Here is a 23,573-nt window from a genome sequence, read left to right as displayed (position 1 = left end):
TCGATGAATTAATAAATGTTTAATTGATTAATAAACATATAAATGGTCATTCTTTGTGAGATTATTGAAGAAGACACGTCACCACTAAAAGTTCCAGAAAAAATATTTAGTTACAGCGTTGATGACATTTACTGCAATGTGTCCATAGTATTAAGAATATTGTTAACTATGCCTGTAACTACTGCTTCAGCAGAACGATCTTTTTCAAAGCTGAAATTAATAAAAAAAACTATCTCCGAAGCACGTTGTCACAAGAAAAAGTCACAAATTTAGCTATAATCTCTATCGAAAAAGAAATTGCTGACCAATTAAAATATAATGATATTATTGATCAATTCGTGGATATAAAGAGTAGAAAAGTTAATTTTTAATATATTTTTATATTGCAATATTGTGCCTATTGCTATATTTTATATTTGTTGTCTTATTTTGTCAATATTTTTTTGATAACTTTTATTTATTATATTATATTAAGTTTGATTATATGACATGGTGCGTTATTAGTTAATTTACTTATTCATGTTGTTGTAGGTGCAAGGTACTATAATTGTTAAGATTATTTGCGCACATTTGAGTTTCAAATTTGGGGAGTATAGCTCTCATATGCGATAATGACATTTTAGGCCCCGCAATTTTACTCTGCCCCGGGCCCCGCAAATCGTTGGGACGGCCTTGAAAGTGCATCGAATCCCAGCCCTATACCTACTCATCAGTCATCAGTCCTCGTAACTTTACACCAGAATCATAAATAATAATACCAATATGCATGGAGTAATACAATTAAATAATAAGTTGTTATTAAAATTATTTTTTGAGAAAGATAACAAATATTATTGATTATTTGATTATGGGGCACTGAATATAATTATACATACATGTTAAATATGGTGTAGGTATATTACACTATTATTATGTAAGTATCTATTATATTCTAGTATGTTGTAAGCAGTTTAGCATAAATGCATAATATTAGGATGGCTAATACAATATGTAAAAATAAATAATAATATAACGTAATTGCAGGGTTTTCGAAATTGAATCTTTTTTGATAGATGTTATGTGATTTGTAAAACTCACAATACGTATTTATAATAGAAATAGGGTAGATTGGTAATTATTAAATTTCGTGTTATTTTTCGATGTCACCGCCGATAAACGTTGTGTAGAAACAGGCGGTACAGCGTACATGCAGAGTGCAGACGATGGGAAATATAGTCGTTATAACGTTATATTAGGTATATCAATATAAAAAGTGGTTTAATAAATTACCACAAGACAATGCCTATTCCTGAAACTACCTATGAAATTAGTACTGGGTGTAATTTGGACTAGGTTACAAATGATTATGGTGTTTAGTTTCTTGACTGATAATTATTGTGTTCGCGTGCAAAATGACATATTATTATGCACCTATAGCTGGCTATATAGTAATCACTCACCTTTTATAGACACAATAACCATTGAATACCACAATGATATAAAATTATGTACCTATATATTATACACTATATAGATATTATTATTTTAATTATTTACGAGTAAAAAATGACGTTAAAATAATATATGCGATACGATAAAAAAATACATTTATATTTATGAGTGTTATACAAATTAAAGCAAAATATTGCTACCAAACGAGCAGTCATTACCGCTGATTCCCAAATTCGTATATCTACCAGTATTTGCTTTCCTTCATATAGTTATGTACGACAGTCAACAGTCTTTCATGAATATCTGATATAGGTAGTAATACAACTAAAAATACTGCTGATATACATCTGAAATCGTGCTTACCGATTTTGCGATTGAGTAAGTTAAAGTGCAGTTAAATGACAATGATTTGTTAAAATATTATTATCTACCTAGGTTTAACGCTTCTAATTCCAAGTAAAAGTCTGCATATATTATAACCTATATGGCTATTGTATATAGTAGGTATATATTATCAATTATTACCTAACATAAAAAAATGTGTTTGCGTTTATATATTACTTAACTAGCCTTTACAGTTTAGTAGTTAACAATAAAATATGTTTAATATAATATGTATAATATATTAAATCTATATCGGTTTTAATGATTTATGTAGGGACACTAGAATAGGTACTCAATCTAGTATGTTTTATTAATTATTAATTATTATACTCGGAATTTTTTTAGTAAGTATTAAATATTAATAGATTAACGATTACCATTTTAAACCATCATATTATACTACCTAGCTAGCTCATTAGCTCCCATATCTTCCAAACCTATTATAAGGATCTATAATATTATATCTTTTATACACAAAGTTAAATAACTCATAAATCACTCGTTCGAACTCTAAATATTTGAAAATAAAGTCATTGTGTATAAGTGTATTATTATTTATTTATGTACCTTAATACCTATGCTTTAAAATTCCAAAAAACAGAATTTGAACTAATTTATTGGATGAAAAAACGGGGGTGAGCAATGATTAATGAGCATGCACGATTGGTACGAATCACCCTGTATAATGTATATAGTGGTTGATGTAGTATTACAAATTTAAAAATAACTTTTCATAGCTAAGAAGTATTTATTTTAATGTTTATTATTGGCAACAAAAAGGCAGTTTCCAATAGGAGGTATACTCTATAAAACGAAATATAAAATCGTGCAACTGAATGGATTCATTGAGTTTTGGTCAAAATAACTCGAGAACAAATAATTGTCAGTCATGCAGCATACAAAATAACTATTGCAGTAGGCATCATTATTTTTTCATAGTTCATTGCATGTGTTGAATATTTTTTAGAATTTTATTATTCAAATTAATTATTTTTTTTATAGAAAATGACAAATTACATGGCTATGTGTGTGATTGTAAAATATATGGTGTGCAACAGATGCAACTTCGACGTCTGAAGACAGATACACCCAGAGAAAAAAAAGACGCTAAATATTACGAAAAGAGAAAGAGGAACAACATGGCAGCTAAAAAGTCCAGAGAAGCCAAACGTAGAAGAGACAATGAAGTAAGTTATATTTTTATTTGTTTTTTAAGTATGTTCACGTATTTATTTATTTTATTTTAACATTTATTATTATATTACACAACCCACATTAAGTTAAGTAAGTGGTTTGAGATATTTGGTGAAAACGCGGATACATTTTATCTAAAAGGGTTACATGGTATGCTATTAGTGACTTGTGTTTGAGAAGTGGACTCAGGCCCAAAGTTTAATATTCTGCAGATCAATTTACTATATTACTCGAAAACGTTGTTAAAAACCAGTAAATACCTATCCTTTTAAGAAAAGTTAATTCCAAGTACTCTGCAGTGGCATATTTTAAGTTTTTTTCCCGCGAACAGAAATCACTTCCCAATTATCCACCTTTTAACCTCATGCTTCATTAAACTAATAAACTTGTAAAATATATATGAATATAAAATCTGTTATAGTTATAATTTAAAATCTATAAAAAAAGAAATATTATTAATTAATAGTAAATAGGTACTAAGTTACAAATTCTTTTTTATAATTCTTTCCTTAATAAGACATGCATAAACTTAATCGTTAAAATTTAAAGTTGACAACAAATTGGTTTTAATATTCAATACTGCCAAACAATTATGGTTTTAGTACCTACCTACCCATATATGATATAATAGTCGACGATAAGTAATTTTTTTTGTAAAAAAAATCAATGTTTACCTAATTGTGTAGATAAACATTAGAGAACAATCATAGATATTATATTCTAAATATCTAAGTGCCCTATTTGCCCCTATCAAATACCCATTCGCTTATTTGAATACTGCCAATAAAATATTAAATAAGAATAAAAATGTATACATTTTGTTGAAATTACTTTTTAGTAATTTGCTAGCATTTTCTATCCCTAAATTGTTGCAGCTTTTGGCCCGTGCCTAAATCAGCTGTATTCTTGTATAATATTATTATTATACCAAAAATAATAATTTGAATTTTTGTACATATGCTACATTGCTACCTAATACAGTTATACACTTATAAGCGGTTAGGTATAACATTATACCTACCTAATTAATAAATAGGCAATAGTGAATATAAATGTGTTATACATTTATACCTATGTTTATACAGTGAGTAGTGACAGTGTATTATTTTTTTCAGATGGGATTGAAATTATTTCTTTTAGAAAAAGAAAACATGTTGTTAAAGTTCCGACTAAGTACAGTATCCGAAGAGCTTGAAATTATAAAGAGAACGTTAGTTTTATATAATACGAATCAAGTTATTTGGACAAATAACGTCTTACCGCCTTTTCAAAAAAACTAAACTACTAGATTAAAGCTTAAAAATATAAATACCAGTAGGTAATATAATTTACGATATTATTATAATGATTTACCATAATTAAGTACAGAGACGGACTAACAATTTTTCACCCCTAGGCATTGCAACACTAGCACATTGGCGTGCTCCCACGGGGGGGTGGGGGGGGGGTAATGTTCCATGAAATAAAACAAAACTAAAACAATTGAATTGGATGAAATCTATAAGATTTCTGACCAGTAGGCACTATGCAGAAGACGGGCAACAGTGCCAGCGTCGCAATATTTATTATTATTAATTACTTTATCAAGACATCTGATTTCCAGAATTAATTCCAGTATTCTAAGAATATAGGTACTAGTTTGCTGTTCGCGCACACTTATTGTGGTGCCGGGTGCGGGGTGAAGCGGGTCATTCCAGTTAATAACAAATAATTTTATTTACTTGCTAAGCACTGTGCGAGCCATCTATAGGTAGTAGAGCGGCTATAGGTATACAATGTACCCGGCCGCCCATAGACAAGAATACTAAGCGGCCGCCCGAGGCAGTGTATTTGACTGGCTTGGCTTGCGTTTTGCGCATGCGCCATTCACAATATTGTATGTGTTTACGCCGCACACCATTATACCACCTCCCATGCATTAATATAGGCGACCGCGACGCCGGCAATTGCCTCGTCGAGTGTCGATGTCGAACCTCTAACGGTGGCAGCGCGGCGCAGCGGGATCCGGTCGCAGGATTTAACTCTAACTGCAAGGTTATTATAGCTTATAAATTAAAACGTTACTGCGACGTGACTAAACTAAAAAAATGCGCCTCAATAAATATTGCACCATAGGCACGTGTCCTGGTGGCCTATGGGTAAATCCACCCCTGATTAAGTATGTTGGTATGTTACTATTACAATATAATATGCATAGAATATTTTAATAATAAATTTCAAATTAGCGTTTAAAGCATTTGACCAAAATAATTTTTTACCAAAGTCAGTTTTACGGTTTTACATTTAAGCAACAGTTAAATTGAGTCTGTTTCCTAGTATTCTTTTTTTATCTTCACGGTGAGAGCACAGAATAATAATTAACATATTTTTGAGCTATTTATAGGTGTAAGAAATTAAATTTATCATGTTGTTTTTTTTCAATAAATAACGATAAATAGTATTTTTCTGTGTCAAAAAATTTAAAAATGTAATTCACGGTCAACCATAAGTTTCTTATTCCTATAATAACATTCAAAAATATTAAAGATATATATCAGCTTAATTTTTTTTATAATTTATAAGTTCAAATTTTGATAAAATTAATCAAATTCACCATAAATTTCAAATAATTATTTAATAATATTGTATAAAATGTTCAATTTTAGATTTTAAGCGGAGCAATGAATGTATTAATTTTACAATGATGATGTGTGTTTTTTTTTTATTTTGTATTTATATTTTACTTATCTTTTATTTTTTTGTGTCTGTAGTCTGTGTACACGATAAGTAGTCAAAACAATAATACTAGTTTTGATATTAAAATAATAAAACACTAAATAAAATGCGTTGTACTTTTTGACTTCTTTTAAAACACTGTTAATAAATAATTTTTCTTCTCCTAAATCTTGGGGGAATAGACAATAGCGATTTGTGAAGGAAATTAGTACGCTATAGTAGTGGTATCTGGATTCATTTCTCTTGTCATCCATGACCTATCATAACTTGTTGGGCAACCATACTATCTTAAATCGTGGTGTAGGCGTATAGTACTATATTAATTTTGAAAATGTTCGATTAAATTAAAAGCTAATTGTCTACCATTTAGCAGTGTTTCATTTTTTAGCTAATAGGTACTGTTTGGGCATCAGCGTTAAAACTTTCCGTCACTGCTGGCGTCTTTTTTCTAATTGTCTATGAGTCGAACATTCACGAAGTTTGACCAAAAACTAAATACTTGATACGACAATTAGACACTCGAAAGTCTGTACCAAATTAGTGGCGATCAAATTGTTATTATTGCCCCCCGAGATTGTATATAATATTATTATAATAATTTGCATAATATATCGGAATATATTTTTCTATATTGTTCATGTTAATTGTTAATGTTAAGGAGTACCGACTAAGTCATAAAATGGGCAACTATGATACCATAACAATCTCGAGATCTATCAATAATAATTGTAAAGGTGTTTTAATGATAAAAAGTCCGTCCGTTTTTATAGACCTAAAAAGATATTTACAACCGCGGTGGTATAAACTAAAATCGACAGCACATGGAGAGAGAAATCACCAGACGGGATTGTTGAAAGAGAAAGAGAGGTTTTGGCATAGACCTTAATACCTTATACTAAAGTATTGGGGAAGCAGATTAACAAAACGCGCTCTGGTGGAAACAATTTGTACCTTCCGATTCGGGATGTATAGATATAGTTTTAAGTTGGTAATTTTACTTTTTATAAGAAATTAATTTTGTTATCGAAACTTTATACGCTTTTATAGCTAACTGTATACATTGGTAAGTATAATTTCTACTAATATTATCAAATACATTCAAATACACTTCACTTAAAGCAGAATTTAAGCGAAATTTCGGGAAAATACATACAATCTCCCGACTCGAGGCCCGACTCCACGTAGGGGGGAACCCGCCCAACCATCAGTACGATAGGCGTCGACAGCGCTCCCAGTGTTAATCTGTCTTCTCAATATACTCGGCGCAGAATAAGATCATGACCAGTCGCGCATTCAAAACAACTTCCTCTACTGCACCGCCCACCATGGTGGCAGTTACCGGCTTTGTATATGGAGCCAATGAGAAATCGGCTGCGCGTAACGGACGCTAATCGGTCCCACCGCCTGGTCATGATCTTATTCCGCGCCGAGTATAAGGTCTATGGGTTTTGGCCGTTACAGTGTGCCAGTCGCTTGAACATGATATTATTATAGCCCAAAACATGTTTTATTCTCTCTCATATTATGTTCATATGTTTAAACGTTTGTTTTCTCTCTCAGTTATACTTATGTCGTCTGAATCAACCATATTAGGCAGCATGGCAGGGCGGCGAGGGAAGCGCTGTCCGTTAGAGTACGTGTCCGTATTTGGTTCGACGTTTTTTGTTTCATCGTCGTCCCCCTCTTTTCTTAGAATATGTTCATGGTGCTAGCGTCGCACCGCTAACCGTCGCTACCCGCCGACGGCCGGCTGGTTCGCACTTCGCAGTTCGCGTTCACTTTTCACATTATTACGGCCGTGTTATTTGGCCATGATTACGGCCTCGCGTGACGTCCGGCACGGTGCCAGCCATTGCTTCCGTGCTGTGCACCAGGCGGCCAGCACCGCCGTCCGCCATCTTGAACGACTGACAGTACAACATGTGGGCCGTGACAAAATATTATAAACATTTTAGTTTTAAAATATATTTTGTCATGTTTCAACCTTCAACCTCGGTTTCGGGTCGTTCGCAATTTCGCGTCCACCGGACGATCCGAACGGATCATGGAACATGGAACCATGTGCGTCGACGTTTTACGTCCGCCTCGTTTTGTTCACCTTCATGCTCGGCTGGTCGCACGGTATAAGTCTGTCCGTTTTGCATCCGCGCGTGTTCGCCGGATAGTGGCCATACGTTCGCCCTCGTGGTTTGTGTTCGGTACCCGCGCCACCCGTTGACCACTGGTGCCGGGTTGTTCGCATCATATCGCGTCCGCTCCGCTCGGGTTCACCGGAAAATCCGTCCACCGCCACCGACACTTGCCATTGTTATTTGTTGGCCTAGGTGGGTTTTCAATTTGTCTCGACGTTCCCGATGTCCGTTGGGCAACGGCATGGCCGAATGGGCAAATTCGGCCCGCCGGGTTTTCCATACTTCGGCAGCACACTTACAAACTGGCAGCCCTTGGGTACGTTTTTATTCCGTGCATAGTTTTTTTATTTTATAGTCTCCATTTCTTAAACTTTAAACTATTTTCAGTCAGCGCGGCCTCTCATGACTTGAACGGCCTATAATTGTCGCGGTCCACACAGTTTTACTCTGTAACATGCAATGGCGCCTCCGAGTTCCCAGTGCGGTACGCGATCCAGCGGCCAGGTGTATTAACGCCTCAACCAGTTCTTCAGCACGGCTGAGCACACCAGCGTTCAGCAGGTCAAGACATCGGCGTATGACACTACATGAATCGGGTGACTATGGCCTTGAACACTTCAGAATACAAACAGTAGACTTTTTGGGACTCGGGTAAACAACAATCGTATAAACTCAGGTTGGCTCACGGGATCATTTCCCTGTTTTTCAACGGGTCGTACTTACAGGTATGAAGAACCCAATCGGCATTTCAAATTTAATATATAACATAACCTCTTATTTATAACTATTAAGTACCTATGTAATATTTTGCGTAGGTATAGGTACAACATTATTAACATGATACAACATCTATATCTTAAATATTCCTCATACACAATAATTTATAATCACATAGGTACTAAAAGATACATAAATAAAATAAAAAATTGTCATGTCTTACTTGAGTTTGCTCCCTTGTAGACAATTTTGAGTTGTTCTCCCATTTTAAAAATTGAGTTTGCTCGATGGTCTCATTCTGAATTTACAATTAGGCTTTTAAGTGTTGCTTTTAAAAAAAATTAAGTGTGTCTCTATTTTTACAATCTAAGTTAGGGTTTTGTAAAAAAAAAAGCTGGAGAAGCACTGGTCTGTAACATATGCACTCGCATATGCAATAGTTTCCTTCAAGGTTTCTTTATGGTGTATGGATCTATTACAGTAAATTTATTTGAAACATTTATTTATGTGCTTAATATTTTAACATATTATTTAAAGGGACTCCAGTCAGATTTGTCAAAAGTTAAAACTAATGTAAAATTGACCAATCTAAACATGAACTTTGAGATAAACTTCATTTATTTTAATATTTTTAAATAATATTTAATAATAACATTTAAATTCCCTATCATAAAATAAATCTTAGAGGGTGCAGTCGATAAAAAAAAATGGTTTTAGACCAAAAAGCCAGACAAAACTGAAGGAATTTGGTTTGACGAATTTCAATTTTTAAAAGTGATTTTCATTGATTATCAAGTTGAATAGGTTTCCATCAAGGTGATTTTGAATATCTATTTTTTCAGCTGTGACATCCATGAATAAAAATATAATATTTTTGTATTTATATTAACTCATTAATACGCATCATGACACTAACAATAATTGGAATATTAAAAATAGAATTGATTGAAACCTAGTGAACTTGTTAATCAATCATGACCCGTTTTCAAAATTAAAATCCCTCACACCAAATTCCTCCAATTTTGTCTGTCTTTTTGGTCTAAAAGTCAGTTTTTTATTTTGAATGTAATCCCCTTAATAAAAAAAAAAACATATATTTCTTTACTTGCCATTTTATTATTTCTCATTCTTAAAAATATGTAGGTACCTACATTACTAAATATATTTACTTTGACAACTGAATAGTTTTGATTTTTAATAATAAATTAGTAAAAAAAAAAAAATCAAAACTATATCCTCTATTTCACTTTAGAAGTAACCTTGTCTGAGATCAGTATTATACCTACTTTACTATTTTACTTTACTTCAGTCACTATTAGATACTTCATAGTTCATATTGAATAAAGTATAAAAAATAGAGCCACCTAATAGGAAACATAAACATTTCATGAAATTAATATAAACAATTTTATTTTAACATGATTAATGATAATACTAGGTTAGGTAATGCAAATTATTCAAATAAATTAAAATCCAAACATAACTCAATATAATATATAATTTTGTAACAAATCAAACATAAAAACATAACTTTTTACCAACTAATAAAATAAAAAATAAAATTATAAAATCCCAGATACAAAGGATTTTGTAAAAACTTTTCATCGATTCAATCGTCAAAATTTTCAATTAATATCGTGATTTTTTTTGTTATAAATTTACATTTCCTTGTGATTTTGCACAGTCTTTACATTGCCACAGCAAATCTAAAAATCCCCGTTTGAACAACTTCCCTGGTGGGGGAATTAGGAGGGTGAAAATTAGTGAATCACGGTAAAAAAGTCCGGTATACTATATTTTATACATAACAATATTTAAAATAATTTATTTAAAAAAAAATGCAATGATTATGATTATGTACTTAGTATCATAACCTATATAAAAAAATCGAAATAATTATTACATACAAATTAAATTAAATTAACTATCTTGATATAAAATATAATATATTTTTAAATAAAAATCAATGATTATAATAATTATGTACTTAGTATCATTACCTATTTATAAAAAAAAATCGATAAGTAATACTGTAGTCTCAGAATTTTTTTTTCTGGGTCGTTCATTGGGGGTTTTTTGTTCCCGGGGATTTTTATTCCGCAATTCATCCATGGTACATATTAAGTTCATGGGTTCATATGAAAGTAAAATTCCTATAAATTTATGATAATCAAAATTTAATAATGATTGACCACATAATAGATATCTATATTATATTTTTATATAGAAATCTGTGTGATTAACAAAGATTATCATGATTATCACAAGAATATCATGATTATCTTAAGATTATCATGATTAACAAAATTTTGTACACTGATTAGCATAGTGGTTTATCCCTCGGTTTGCTCTCTTATAAGTTCTCCAGTACGTAATGAAAACTTATTTTATAGGAATTCATTATTGTCACCATCTATTTATAATTATTTTAATTACTATTATTATTAATATACTAATATAATTATATACTATTATTATTGTCATCGTGTGTGAGCGTCAAGGCTAGAATCTCGCGGATTGGTGCTGTGGAGCACTGGGTGCGGAACGATGTGTCAAATACGTTGATAAAGTCTGGGTATTCCTGTAGGAAATTGACTATCATTGTATGTATCGAATCCATTGGTACGTCTGTACAAGAGTGGCGGACTATTCTGAATCTATGGCGTACTGTTGAAGACCACTATAGTGCTATGTGTACTATGTATTGTCATCAATGTCCTTCCAATCATTGTCATCGCTTTTCTCCTCGCATATGACATTTTTGGAACTCGCGTCATATGCTATCTACTTGAAAAATGTATCTACCACAATTGTGTGTTGGTGTTGTATGTTATCTACAATTTTCCAACCTGCAATGTATAGATTTAAGGTGTTGTCCGGGTATCTGGGCATTATTACATTAAAGAACTTTTTTTCATGTCTTCAAAAAACTGGTCAAAAAGATTCTTTGATACATTGAGTGAACGCCACCACTCTTCCATCAACTGCCGTTCTAATAAGTTAGTGGCACCACGTGTTTTTATGCCATATTTTACTTTGACACGTCTCGACGACTATATATTGGGTATTGGCCCCTGTTTCGGGATCAATGAAGTGGAGCTGGTGGTTTACAGTTTTATGCACATAGCCGTGGTCACTTAAATTGCTGTAAGCCTTCCATTCGTCCGAGTGAATAATTGATCCAACTTCTACTTCATGTTGAATAATTGGAAGTAACGTAGGTCTATCTCTCTTTACACTATAAAAAATCTACGGTCAGTAACACCATCATCTCGTTTACAGTACAGTTTTTGTACATTTTGAATAATATCAGTGTACAGGTATTATCAGTGGGTGCAGGTATTTATTGTGGTTTTTGGTAATAACATATTTAATAGTATTATGATGATATTGAATCATTAAGCTGTGTTTGCGCAATGATGTAGATATCATTACATGGTTACTACACATCTGTATTTATCATCTATATATCACAAATGAAATATTTATACATTTATTTATATCTGTACATTTTGTTCAGTGACTATGATTTTCCCGGAATAAATAAAGTCTATTAAGCGCTGTTCTTACAATGTCCGGTTGAAGTTAACGGACACATAACCGGCAGAATTCTGCGGTTAATAAGATCTATTATCAGTCAATTAGCGTTAACCGTCACTCAACCAGACATTGTAAGAATAACCATAAGTGTTGTAAGGCAATAGAATCTAATTCTCTTATAATACAATCTTTATGTTTTTCATTGAAATTAGAGTACATTGCATTGAAATATAGATTCCCTGATACCAAATCAATTTTATGTCCACATACTATTGTACCGTCATCTGTTTTCAACTCAGCATTAGGTACCTACATAATATAACTCCATCTCTAAAAACACAATATTCTATTAATATTTTTTTATTTCGCTAACCACTAAAATTTCACATTTGCATAAGGATTGCAATTTTTCATATACCCTGAGTGTGTGAGAGGCAATTATATATTATGTGGATTCATCACTTTCACATGATATATTATAGGTTTAACATCTGTATTTGTCATCTAAAGATGGGTAGGTGTTTATCTATCACAAATCAAATATTTTTATATTATACTTCTACATTATGTTCAGTGACTATAATTTCACCAGTATAAATATATTCCACTGGGAATTACTAAAATTTCACATTTGCGTAAGCATTGCAATATTTCATATACCCTGAGTGTGTGAGAGGCAATTATATGTTAATATGTGGATTCACCACATTCACATGAAATATTATAGGTTTAACACCTGTATTTGTCATCTAAAGATAGGAAGGTGTTTATCTATCACAAATAAAATATTTATATGTTATACCTGTACATTATTTTTTGGTGACTATGATTTTTCCCGAATAAATAAAGTTTATTAAAAGTCGTTCTTACAATGTCCGGTTGAAGTATAAATATAATCCACTAGGAGTTCTAAAATGGTGGATTTTATTTATCTTATAACACTATCTTTATTTGTTTCCATGAAATTAGGGAACAAAGCATTGAAATACATGATTGTATTAATACCTACTTGTTTTAGTAGTAGCTAAAACTACATACTTGCGTAAAGATTGTAAGATTTCATGTACCCTATGTGAGAGGCAATTATATATTTAGCAGTTAAAACTGATAACATTTCATTCGGAACACAATTTAAGATAGTACTATAACACACATCAGTATCTGTGCCTTAAATAACTTACTTGTATATGATCTATGATCTGTGAACTACTGACTATATAGGCAAAACACAGGGGGATATTATAATTAATTAATAAACTAATATCAAAAATAGTAAACTTGTTATATAATTGACATTAGTTGAAGTCAATTAATAATACATTTTTTAATACATTTTAATAAAAATTATTTCGGACATTTGTTTGTACCGACCCCCCCATTCAAGTAAAAAAAAATAGTATGGGTATGCAAAAAAAAAAAATAAAAGTAGTAGGGGAGCTCTGCACCCCTGCGCACCCCTCCAATTCGAGCACTGGTTATAATTATGACTTATACAATATACATAGTACATACACTATGCCCAGGGTTGTTATGTTTAAGACATAATGTTTTAATCATGTTTAAAACAAGGTCTGGTCATCGTCTTCGTCACTATTGCCTTTTTTTTTTATCCATGTATAACCACTACATGAGAGGCGTTTTTTCCGAGTTTAATCACTACATGGGAGCCAAATAACTGTTTTCACATTGCTTAACTCCCATGCAGCATCGTTTATTTAATAATAAAAAAAATATACACAGCTTTGTTTTGGGCTTGCATGAAACGTGGTTGTATGTCTACCAACGTCCCATGATGCCTCACAATATTTTTACAATCGGCTACAGGAGCATAGTCAGGACGAACCTGTACTATACTCCCAGTAATTAAACATGTTGTCCAGGAATACTCGTACTGGTGCCCTCCTCTTCGTCAACCGCTCTCGATTTCCCGAACTGAGGTTCATCCATTAACCGCATTATCCGCAGCTTGTCGAGCTCTCTCTTCAATCTCCTTTAGTGTGAAGATGTCTTCCACAATTTTATAAAATAGTCTAAAAGTCTCTTTGGCTTCATTTAGAGCTGTAACCTTATCCTATGATCCGTCGGAAGGACCACACAAGATATCCGGCATATCAGTCGCAACTGGAGATCGTCCCAGGCGTTCCCGAAGCTCAACTCTGCAGCCTTCCCAATTGACAACGTCGCTATTGCCTGGTCTCATATTATTCACGAGTGCTTCAAGCCGAGGCTTCTTCTTTTTTCTGTGCGTTCCGACGATCAGTATTGACCTGCTTATTTCCGCTGGGAGTTGAGTTCTTCGAGACGCTAGTGGCCGTTACAGTTGTTGACGTTCGTCCTTTCACAGGTATGGAAAACCTTCCGCTCTCGCGTTCTTCTCTTCTTCTTTTTCTTTTATCATACCTTTGGTCTATTTCCTCCCTAGTCATTAAAATGGCAAAATCAGGTAATCAGTAACGTCATTCAAGGCTGAATCGTGAACTGTACCAATGCACTTTGTTCCGCAATAAAGCGTTGCATCAACTCCGTCAAACAAACTCAATCTGGCCATCACGCCTTTAACTACTTCAAAGGCCGTTCCTTATAATATTTTTGGGCCAACAGCTCTTATACTGGTGTCAGTGAGTCGCAAAATGATATATTTCTCCATAATGTAAATCATTATCGCATCAAAATCCTTGACAATCATATCAATATCATTTCGACTCTCAACTCTTGTTTCCAGATTAAAATTAATTTTCTCGATCTTGTCGTTCGCCATCTTGATTGCTTAGATTCCTTTAAACATTGAGCCAAAGGATTTGTCGCACACATTTTTATGTGTGATACTGATACTCTTGGTGAAGTCTGGGTCTATTTTTAAATTATATATTTTTCATTTATACTTACGTATTAGAATAACGTTGTTATAATTATGACTTATACCATATACATAGTACGTACACTATGCACTCATGCATAATTGTAGTTACTTTTTAAATTAGTTTTCCTTTTAAATGTCTCAGCACAGATATCACATTTGAACAACTTTAAACCGCCATGTGTCTTTTTATGCTTCTTAAAATTGATTTGTGAGAAAAAGATTTTACACAGCTACTTATCACATTTATACGATTTAACACGGGTATGTATCTTTTCATGCCTTATTAAACTTGATGGAGTAGAAAACTGTTTATTACAGTCTAAGACTATCGAGTAAATCTGTATAATTAAATATGTTCTTCTGTTGATGTTTTTCATGTTGACTGACATGTGATGAATTAGTTATTATCACCCGATTTCTTAAATTATTTGCTAAACCTCTGTATAGTTGGATCGTATTAATTTGTTTTACCCTCCCATTATGAATGGTAACATTTTTATAAATATTAAATCCAATTGCTTTCTTAGCGCCGGCTAATTTATGTCCAGCCTCACTTACCATCGAATCAAATGCTCTAATTGTTATTCTAATAGCCTTGTCGGCTTCTACAAGAGTGATATTACGCTTTTGAAAATACTTTTCTCTATATTAAGTATATTATTATTATATTTTGTCAAAAAGAAATTTTAGAATTTTAATCCTCTAAATTGTGATACTGTCGAATTTTACTAACCAAAACTCTTAAATTTTAATTTTAACCAACCGGAACGGACGCATTGATTATATTACAAACCGGAATGCTGTTCCGGTCCATATCGAGCACTGGTTAAAACAAAACATTACCTGGGAGTAACAAAGATTTCAGATTCAAGACGTGATTCTTCAAAATCATGGTTACCAGAATGATTTTTAATATTTGTATCTGTAATAGTAGCTGTTTAATTTTCCTGATTTATTAATACATTTTATTTACTGGAAAAATAAAGTATAGATTATAAAAAAAAAAGATAAAGTAGGTACATACAGAACAGTTATTTTCAAAGATACATTTGATATTTTATATCCACTCAAAAAATCAGATTAATATTAAGTTATTTAAGTTAAAATTAATACCATAGAAGAGCATCTCTTTTCAAAAGTCCACTTAATTCATAATCTGCTGGTAAAAAATGATATGAACATACTCTGGATGTTGACAAACATAAATTGATCTCACAAGCTTTCTTCCACTCACCCTTACGTGATTCATCTTTACTCTTTAGGAAACCTTAATTGAATAACACAATCATAAATCATTGACAAAACAATAAATATAGGTAAAACAAAGAATAGTTACGCATGAAATTTTATTTCGCTATTAGGTTCATATTTTACATCACACACGACACACTTTCTAACCATTTTAGAAAAAAAGACTGTTATTAGTGTTAATGTCAGTAAAATTAAAAGGTCTTTATTGTATATTTGTATGTGTATAGCGTATTGGCTGTTGATGTTTTAGATAATTGTTATCAGTCGAAAGTTATTATCATACAATACATTTTTAAAACACACCCATAAACATACGCAACCTGGAATTCTACATCATATATATTACACCATATATTTTATAAATGGTTTGAATAAAATATGTATGTTAACAAAATTATTTTACACGTTTTCTTACATTTTTATAATATGTAGTTGGAAAGAGAAAATAGAATTTATGACACCTTCAAAAGAAGGTCAAGAAAGATCGAAGAAGTCCAATTACTTCCAATATCTTGATGAATTTCATATATCTTTCTTTAGTTTATAATACCAGATAGATATGTTATATAATATATTATGTACCTTATTTACTTGGGTGCAAACTCATTTTGTATTTAAATAAATAAATAAATAAAAAGATTATAAAAATAGCATATTTCAATATTTTATTATGAATAGATCTATATCTAAAATTTAACAGAGTTTTTTTCAGTTCAGGTTTTATGAACCTATCAATATTAAAGTAACAAGAGTAAATTATTGTGAATAGAGAAATAAAAGAAAAAATGTTGGTTTTATTTTGTATATTATCATGTATTTTTTTTTTTTTATTTATTTGAATTGTAAATTATTATGTGTTGTAGCTATGAAACTTTGTATTATAAAACAAGAAAAAAAATGTACCTAATAAAGACATTATTATAAGGAGATACCTAATTATCTTATCTGGATGAAATGTTAAAATAAGTGTATGTAGGTATTATTGTATTTATATTTATTGGTACGTACTTGTATTTGTATATTTTATATAACAATGTGAAATAATAAAAATTAACATATCGATAAACATTTTTGACTTATTTATAATTATTCATTAGTACCTTATATTTATTATTCTTTTAAAATGGTTTAATTTTGCTTAAATATGCCTAACAAATGTTTTGTTCCTACTTATCTAAGTAACGACAGAAAACTAAAAGCAGAATGGAAAAAAAATCATATTTGATAATTTTGTATAATATATTAAACAAGAACTTGTCCTCAAAGTAGGGATACGTTGTGTTTGTATAAAAAAATCTAAAAACAATAAAAATAATTGTTGGGAAATTATTATTGTTTAGTTTTTTGTTCACAGGGGGTAGAAAAGTACTATGTTCTGTCAGCAACCAATGAGTTTTACTTGATGTTGCCCAAATATAGTGTTTGACTTATTCTATCATAACATGAGTCATAAAATCATAGATATATTCATATATAGTAGTTTTGTATATCTATGGATAAAATATTATGATAATTTTTTTTTATCATGTTATGGATATCGATGAAAATTGTAATTGCCAATATGTATGATTCTCAAGTAAATTTGAAAAAAATTTTGACTTGAATTCACTGAGTTGTTTATTGTTTTTTATTAAATTACATCATGTCAGTTTGTGCACATGAATGGAAGTAAAAGGAAAGATTAAGCCAGAGACCCGAACATCCATCTGCATAGATTTCCAACGGACCCTGAATATTAGTTAAACAAATTGTAAGACATAATAATGTTAACAATATAAATTGTAAAACAGGTTAGTACTATTCTTGAAATTACATAATTCATTAAATTTGATAAAAAAAAATGTATTCACCTGAAATATTATGCAGACATCCGAGCACTAAGCATTCCAGTTTGCCACAAATTTCATTATTTCTAGGTGTTGAGTATTTACCTCATTTTTCTCCGCATTGCTTTATTCATAAGATAATTATTAATTTGGGTTTTTATTTTATTAGTAAATAATATTAGATTTGTTCTAACACACGGTCAAACTATTATAGAACTGTCGGGAGCATGCGCAGTAGACCTTTCCGTTCCAACCCGCCTAAAACGCAAACTCAAACTGTCAGATGGTTGTTCCAATACGTTATCAGACCAGTTTATGACTGGTTAGTGGTTATTGACAGTCAAAACAGTCCCCGGATTCCTGACCGGACTGGGAGCCGTAAATCAATCATGGATCAGTCGGCAACTAATCACAAATTCTCTGTTGGAACAAACCTAATAAATATGGATAAAAATACCATATAATAATCGTTTGGAACACTGCCTATGTTTATCTGCTGTAATCATGGTTTAAGATATATCCAAGGTGTATTGATAAGGTGTCGTCACTTGTTTGAAAACTTGATTGAAAATTTTACTACAGATAGTCGTCACCACTGAGAGCGTTATATGTCCTAAAGAGGCCGAAAAACGAACACTTTAGTACACCAAAACTAGAAAATTTAAAATATATTATGATTTAAGGAATAAAATTCAAAATTTTTCATTGCATAATGACTTCTATGTTCTAAATTATTTGTATACATGTATTTAAATACTTTTTTTTTATCAAATACAACTTTAATATTATTAAATATAATTAACTAAATTAACTAAATTGTCATTTTTAAATTTCCTATTAAAAAAAAAATATATGAAAAATGTAAGAGTTAATTCACTAAATTATCATACATAATGCTTTCAAAGTGTTATAATTAACAAATAATAATTATTAATTATTAATTAATATATTGATTTTAAATATAATTCATAATACTAGTACTAGTATTATACTAGTATTCATATATTACCTAGTGTTGCATATATTTTAAATATCTTTTTATAAGCATTTATTACTCAGTTGTACCTATCACCATTGATTTTATAATATGAACTATTCATAGTATTTATAGTATATTATTATAAAATAAATGTTATTACCTATATATTATTATATATTATAACTGAGGCCCTGGGGATAGAAACATATCTATGTGCTAAATGGTTGATAGACTTTTATGGTCATCCTAAATCAATGCTTATTTTCTTTAGACTTTAAGTGTTCATGGAAAAAGTTTAAATACTTAAATTTGAATACTATTATTAATATTTCTCAAAGGTATATTAAAACATTAATTTACCATGCATTTTAATAATTTATCTGTTTGAAATTGTACATGTAATTTTAGTATTTACCTAATTTAGAAAAAACAATTAATAATTTTGATTAAGGGGCCTTGACAGTTTTACATTAAATTTAAAGAGCCTCATGTCAAAAAAATTTGAGAAGCACTGTACTAGATTATACTGTAAAATATCTAACTATATATAACTAGGTATCTGTTCCAGTAAAAGATCATGTTTGCAATTTGTATTTCAATTTAAAAACTTCATATATATTTTTCTAACATAATTTGTAGTTATTGAAGAAATATATAAACAACATTTTTGACAAAGGTTGGTTACTCAATACACAGTCAAATATTAACCAAATGTATCATAACGCATTATGTCAAAACAAGAATGATATTCACTTGCAAAAGAAAAAAATTATCTTAAACCGTGGCTGTAATAAAAACCCCTAGTGGCTAGTGGTTATCACGGCTATTGGCGATTGAAAGCTTATCAATTGTCAGGCCGGCGGGGGGTGGATCTGTAACAGGGAACATGTAAAATAACTATAGACCATAAGCGTGCGCAGGTCTTCTTGGCAGGGGAGGCAATACCTTATAAGGTTAGGTTAGCTAAGAAGGTCCAGACTCCAAACACCTCCCCCGATTTTTTCCCAGCTTGATATGAAGCAACGATAATTTAAATAAATCCTCCCATAAAATCAAGTATATGGTTCTATTAAACCGTGATATTGTTCTATACGGTTTACTGTTAAGAGTTAGGTTAAACATAAAATTACCAAAAGAGTTTTCTTTTCAATAAGTCCTTTTTAATAATATCTTTGACAATCAAGAAGACGCAATAAAAAATTATTAAGAATACCTATATATAAATAAAAAAAGGTGGGCAAGTGAGTGTCGCTCTTCTCTACAGTAAATTACAAGTGCAGGGTCACTGTATTGGATGGTGTTAAATTTGAATTTCCACTAAATAAGAAAATCGCTACATGAGAAATCAAGTGAATATCCTATGTTGTAAAAATATGAACTTCAAACGCTCTTAGAAATTTAATTTGATTTGTTTGTAGACATTTTTTTTTTTGATAAATGTAGAAAAACTTATGGGGAATCTTGTATTACATTTTAAAATCTTAGATTTAAATAGAAAATTTTTTATGAATTTGGAACTCAAAATAATTGTTGTACATTTTACGGTATTTTGTCAATATTAAACTTTAAATGCTTATATAAAAAAAATTTTGACTATAGATTTTCAATATTTTTCATCTGTTTTTGAAAACATTATATTATGAGCCTTCTATTAAATTTTCAAGTTTTTTTACGCAACAAAAATTTTTTTTTAATATTTATAGAATAAAAACCTAAAAAAAATTGGAAATTGAAAGATGTCCTTTAACAGCTCAAAATAAGTCAAAATATTTTGAAAATGCTATGGTGAATAGAAAATGCTAATATAAACATTCAGTCAAAATTTCATATATCTACAGTAATTTATTTTAGAGTTACACCAAAAACCAAAATCGATTTTGTCCTAAATCGATTTTGCGTATAAATTCCTGTTTTTTCTTAATTTTTCTTTTGTTTGTCGCGGTGCCTTTGAAAACTACCGAAAAACTTTTGACCTTTCATAGTACCAACTAGATAGAGTCGGTATTATCAAAGAAGAAACGAGTAACTATAGTTGAAACTTGAAGCTGTCCTGTCAATATAATATAATATAACATGATATTATTGTCGATTTTAATATTATTAAATATATTTACTATTTTCAAATAGCATACCAGTACTTATACCAATATTGAACATAATATTATTATTATTATTTAAATATGTATTATCAAAATTTGGTAGGTATTAATGTATAAGATCTTGGGGAAACGAAAAATCTCGCAGGGGAGGCAGCTCCTAGGCCTCCCCTGCCTCCCCCGTGCGCACGCTTATGCTATAGACCTTATACTACTAGTATAAGGTCTTTATATTTTTTCAAAAATAATACAAATTATTAATTAAGCAATTTTTTATAAATTATAATGTACCATTAATTTAAATAAAATAAAAATCGGATTTTGATCCATCCTGTATGAAGTCTTCTTCTTTCAGATAAAAATAAAGTTATCAAAATCCGACAATTCTACAAGGTCTGAGAATTATTTTCGTGAAGTCATTTTTTTCGATATAATACAACCTATCAACCCCTCCCTCACCCCTAAATATGAATCGGGTAGCAGATTAGCGGAAAAGTTTTATAATTAATATTTAATAGTGATGCACAATGATGTCGTATTTCGATATCGATATCGATATCAGACCAATTTTACCGATATCGATATGACAAAAATAATATTCGATATCGAAATACGACATCGCAGGTAAGTATCCAACATTTTATCGATATTGAAAATTGATATCAATTCGTTGCAATTTGAAATTTCTATTTTCTATTTATATAAGTTTTGACAGTAAATCAATGTCTAAGAACGATTAAACACCAACGATAAGCAATACGATAAAGCTCTTACAATAGACTATATAGCTGTGACTGTTGGATTTTTACAATTAGTCTCGTTTTTTCCGTCGTCTACGTTGAGTTAAATAATTAAATAAAAATTATGAGTTCTATTAAGATAGTACCATTACCTGGAGGTCGTAGTGACGTATGGAAACATTTTGGCTTTCAAATAGATAATAATGGTACAATATTAAATAAAAAACAAGTTCACGGTCGCGAGTGCAAGTCTATTGCGTACAGTGGTAATACTAGTAATTTAAAATTACATTTACAACAATGCAGCGCGTCAAAAACATCTAGTGCATCGAGTGATATTCAAAATTATTTTAAAGTAAGAACATCAAAATTATCTATAACGGGGGATCGTAGTAAAGAGCTCACTAAAAGTTTAATGACATTTGTCATTTAAGATTTAAAACCACTTAGTATCGTAGAAGGTGAAGGATTTCGTGAATTTATGCATATAGCTGTGCCAGAATATATTGTCCCGTACTCCCGTGTAGAATGACTGTAACAAGACAAATTGACCAAATGGCTATAGTTGAAAGGGAGAATTTAAAAAAGGTTTTGAAATATATACCTAATGTGTGTTTAACTGTTGACTTTTGGACTTCTGTGGCAAATAATAGTTACTTCGGTGTAACATGCCATTTTTTGGATAATTGGAAATTAAGAAATAGAATTTTAGAAACAGTTGAGGTACCGGAATCGCACACTTCGGAAAATATTACTAATAATATAAAATCTGTAATAAAAAATTGGCAAATTGAAAATAAAGTGTGTGCTATTATCAGTGACAATGCGGCTAATATGGTGAAAGCTATTAATGACATAGGTCAGGATAATTTAATTAGATGTACTGGCGTACTGCACATTCTATCCAATTGTCTGTAAATGCCGGGCTCCAAAATGATTTAGTTAAAACATTAACAAGCAAGCTTATCTGTCACGAGCAATTGTTGGTCATTTTAATCGAAGTTCGTCATCACAACATGAATTAGATAAGGAACAAGAAAGATGTATGGAAGATAAAAGTAAGCTAATTCAAGACTGTATAACTAGATGGAAATAAATAATGTACCTATAATTTTTGTTTATAATAATTAATATTATAATATGAAAACTTTTTTTATACTTTTTATTTACAATTATTTAATGTAAGAAATATTAATTTCAAAAAAAAAAGGTGGGTAAGTGGATGTCGCTCTGCTGTACAGTAGGTTAGAAGTGGGTCACTGTATAATGGACAGTATTAAATTTGAAATCAATGATATAATATCACTGTATAAGAAAAACGATTCTGAGCGGAGACGGTATATCAGTCTATGTATTAGACATATAATATATACTTATCTATGGTATTAAAAAAAAATTGACCTATAATAGGTACCTATAATAAATTCCAAATTAATCATATCATAATATCTATTAGGTAAGTACTTATAAGTTATAACGCGTTATACATCAACAAAAAACCGTGGTAAAATCATAGATATATAATAGTATACTTTAGAAGTTTCAAGTACCCACGAATAATATTATACAATCACAACAAAATAACTAAAATTGTTATCCTAGGTTTTTAATATGTAATTTCGTCCAAATTTGTACTTAAAATGACTATAAAAATAAACTGTGTAAATGTATTTTTTAAATTTTTTGGTAACAGAATTAATTACTTATG

The 23,573-nt window shown here is 30.7% G+C and overlaps 1 protein-coding gene and 1 long non-coding RNA gene across 2 annotated transcripts; both read left to right on the top strand.

Moving 5' to 3' along the window:
• The first annotated feature begins 2,298 nt into the window (after positions 1-2,298).
• LOC100568591 (D site-binding protein) lies at positions 2,299-5,592 on the top strand. Its single transcript, XM_029490781.1, has 3 exons — positions 2,299-2,730; positions 2,818-3,002; positions 4,125-5,592. Exons 1-3 carry the CDS (start codon positions 2,652-2,654, stop codon positions 4,287-4,289), a joined length of 429 nt encoding a protein of 142 aa, XP_029346641.1. The 5' UTR covers positions 2,299-2,651; the 3' UTR covers positions 4,290-5,592.
• A 1,219-nt stretch (positions 5,593-6,811) lies between these two features.
• LOC107883930 lies at positions 6,812-9,141 on the top strand. The gene is made up of 2 exons (XR_001679594.2): positions 6,812-8,172; positions 8,244-9,141. It is a non-coding gene; the product is annotated as an uncharacterized LOC107883930 (long non-coding RNA).
• Positions 9,142-23,573: the final 14,432 nt, after the last annotated feature.

This window comes from Acyrthosiphon pisum, chromosome A2 (assembly GCF_005508785.2).
Source record: "Acyrthosiphon pisum isolate AL4f chromosome A2, pea_aphid_22Mar2018_4r6ur, whole genome shotgun sequence".
Taxonomy (NCBI): domain Eukaryota; kingdom Metazoa; phylum Arthropoda; class Insecta; order Hemiptera; family Aphididae; genus Acyrthosiphon; species Acyrthosiphon pisum.
Note: the sequence above shows the minus strand (reverse complement) of the source record. Positions and strands in the feature narration are given on the sequence as shown.